The sequence below is a fragment of the Condylura cristata genome, unplaced genomic scaffold (genome assembly GCF_000260355.1).
Source record: "Condylura cristata isolate star-nosed mole 26May11 unplaced genomic scaffold, ConCri1.0 scaffold00026, whole genome shotgun sequence".
NCBI classification, from domain to species: Eukaryota; Metazoa; Chordata; class Mammalia; order Eulipotyphla; family Talpidae; genus Condylura; species Condylura cristata.
Window position 1 is genome coordinate 31,044,598 of NW_004567127.1, and position 2,947 is coordinate 31,047,544.

A 2,947-nucleotide genomic window follows, 5' to 3' on the forward strand; every position below is an offset into this window, starting at 1 on the left:
GGGTGGGGGGCGGGGCGTGTGTTCTGAGTGCTTCTCCAAATTGTCCCACCAGTGCCAAGTTTTAGAGACCATCAGAGGCACCTTAAGTGCCTCGGCTGATGACCAGGGTTTTCAGTACCGTATCCTTATGGTCCAGTCCCTTCTAGAACTCTCCCCTCAATCCAGGTAGCCACATTGGCTGTAGAACATTGTCAACAATCAGGAATCCTTCCTTCTGTGTCCCAGTGATTACCCTGTGCTGATTAAAGCAGCACAAATTCCCTGTGTCTGCATAAGTACAACTCCTTTCCATAGGCCCCTCCCACCCAATGGCAAATATGTGGATACTTTGATCCACCAACCCTACTTCTAGGAATCTGTTCTGAGGGATATAAGCACAAGTGTGTTAAATAAAATGTATGAGGATGGGGAAATAAAATATATGAGGATGGGGAATCGTATCTATCCAGGGATGCGCCCCCACCATAGAAAGCAACCCCCCCCCTCATAGAAAGGGCCACCCAATCCAATAGGAGCTTAGGTTAATTTCAAAGCTACTTTTAGTCGTCCTCCCTTCACCCCACCCTCGTTGAATCACTCAGCTCCTGGATGGATGAAAGAGGAGCAGTCAGTGGATCTCACTTTGTCATTTCTGTCTCACCTGTTTCTCCTTCCTTGACCCAGAGCCCAGGGTCCCGTGGAGAAAGGCCAGAGACTGTGTTTCACAAACTTAGAGACGTGTCTGGAATCTCCTCTTCTGCTTATGCTGGGGGAGAGGGAATCCAGCATGCCCCTCGTGGTGGAACATCCGTCAGCCCGAAAACCCCACTAAATGCACGCAGAGCTGCAAGCTTGTCCTTAGCCGGGAGCAGTTCGGCTGGAGGCCTGGCGGTCGCTGGAACCGGTTCAAGCTCAGATGGGGGCGTGGCCGTCGCCGGGACCCGCTCGAGCCCAGCGGGGGGCCTGGCTGTCTCGGGAACCGGCTCTGCTCCGGCCGGGGGCGTGGCCGTCGCCGGGACCCGCACGAGCCCAGCCGGGGGTCTGGCCGTCGCCGGAACCGGTTCCTGCCCGGACGGGGGCGTGGCCGTCGCTGGGACTCGTTCGAGCCCGGCCGGGGGCCTAGCTGTCGCCGGGACCCGTTCGAGCCCGGCCGGGGGAATGACTGTCGCCGGGACCCGTTCGAGCCCGGCCGGGGGCGCTGCGAGCATCGCCGCCACAAAGTTTGGGGGCCCGGGCCCGAGCCCCGGGAGCGCGGCCCTGGCCGGAGCCGCCACCAAGGCCCCGGGAGAAAGCGGCTCTGGCAAGATGATAGCTGTTGCTGCCAACATGTCTTCCGAGAGCACCAGCGCTGCCCCGGCCGGCTCAGCCAGCACGACCTCGGTGGGCGTGTCCACCGGCACGCCCGGCACCGTCAGCCCGTCCCGGCTCAGCAGCATGAGCGTGGTGTTCGCTGGCGCGATCACGGCGCAATCACCCTCCACCGAGCGAACCCAGTCCCCAGCGCCCCTGGTGTCCACGCTGAAGAGCGAAGGCTACATGAGCGAGCGCGACGGCAGCCAGAAGGTCAGCCAGCCCGGCGCCAGCAACCGCAAAGAGAGGAAGGAAAGAAGAGAAAAGAAAGACAGAACTTCCTCCAGGAAGAGTTCCCGCCACCACCGGACTGGGGAAGCTCACCACAGGACTGGGGAAGCTCACCACCGGTCTGGGGAAGCTCACCACCGGTCGGACAAGTCCACCCGGAAGTCATCCTCCCACCGCTCGGTGTCCGGCCACGGGGGCTCTAAAGACAATAAAAAGGACAAAGGGCAGAGCAGCCGGGGGCGGGGCCGCAGCTCCCACAAAAGCTCCAGCCACAGCTCCACCGGCAAGGAGGCCAGGACAGCACCTAAGGTGGCCAAGAGCCGGTCGGGCACCAACTCTGCTACTCTCAGCAAGAAATCCAGTAAGATCGGCTCTTTCTTCCGGAGTTTCAAGGTCATTCCGGGTTCAAAGCCATTACTCACACAGGACAGAGGAGTGGACATCGTGGCCACGTCGGTGGAGAAGCACAACATCGAAGCCAAGTTGGAGAAATCTCCCGATCGCTCGGACCTGGAGATTAGTGGGACTGTGACATCTGAGGTGACAGAGACCATATACATAGAAGCCAAATCCACTTAAACCGCAGCCGGGCAGGAAGCCGCCGTGGAGACCCAGCCTCGGGGAAGTATCCCTACAGAGTAAATTCCAACTTTCTTTAATAAAAGAAGCAACCGATGTCAAAAGAAATGCTGTCTTCTGTTTGTTTCTAAATCCATTGGTAATGACTTCACAGTGGCTAGTATGATGTGACTTATACCACAGTAGAAGACCCGGTGCAGAGCCCTCACCTCCCATCCATGCTCTGCAGAGCCAGTATGAGTGTACGACCCCTTTCTGCATCACCACCCCCTCTTCCTCTTCTCACTGGAGGCTCTGCACAGGGAGATTTAGTCCACTCCACAGACTAAGCAAAGATAGGATTCATGTGCCTTTGGGGCAATCAGGCGGGAAGAGGGAGTGCAAAAGCATTTGTAGGCAATCAGAACAGAGAGGTTTATCATCTAATCAGCAGTGGACTGCCTGCCGGTCACATCTTTGTGGCTGCCTAGCGTTGTAAATAAAGTTTTATTGGAACATAGCCCTACTCGTTCATTTACATGTGGTCTTTGGCTGTTTTCTCATTAAAATGAGAGATTTGAGTAGTTGCCACAGAGATGGTGTAGTCTGCAGTCTACAGCATTTACTACCTGACCCTCTACAGGAAGAATGTGTCTACACCCCTGACTAATCTTAACCATTCTCCTTCCTGGTATAAACCCTGAGACATACTCACACTTGCCAGGTTAATAATGAAGCTCTGGAAAGCTCCATCAAACAGAACTGATAGATGGTGAGGTAAGCTTGCAGTTAAATGAATAGAGGTTCCCATGGGTAAATCTCATACTAC

The 2,947-nt window shown here is 55.9% G+C and overlaps 1 protein-coding gene across 1 annotated transcript in view; it reads left to right on the top strand.

Annotated features, from left to right (window-relative positions):
* The window catches only part of FAM71B (family with sequence similarity 71, member B), a 3,152-nt gene extending 867 nt beyond the window's left edge, over nt 1-2,285 (top strand). Inside the window, exons 2-3 of the mRNA XM_004689536.2 lie at nt 692-833; nt 1,086-2,285. Coding sequence (XP_004689593.1) covers nt 692-833; nt 1,086-2,139 — 1,196 coding nt within the window. The 3' untranslated portion in view covers nt 2,140-2,285. The remainder of the gene's footprint in view (nt 1-691; nt 834-1,085) is intronic.
* The last annotated feature ends 662 nt before the right edge of the window (nt 2,286-2,947 follow it).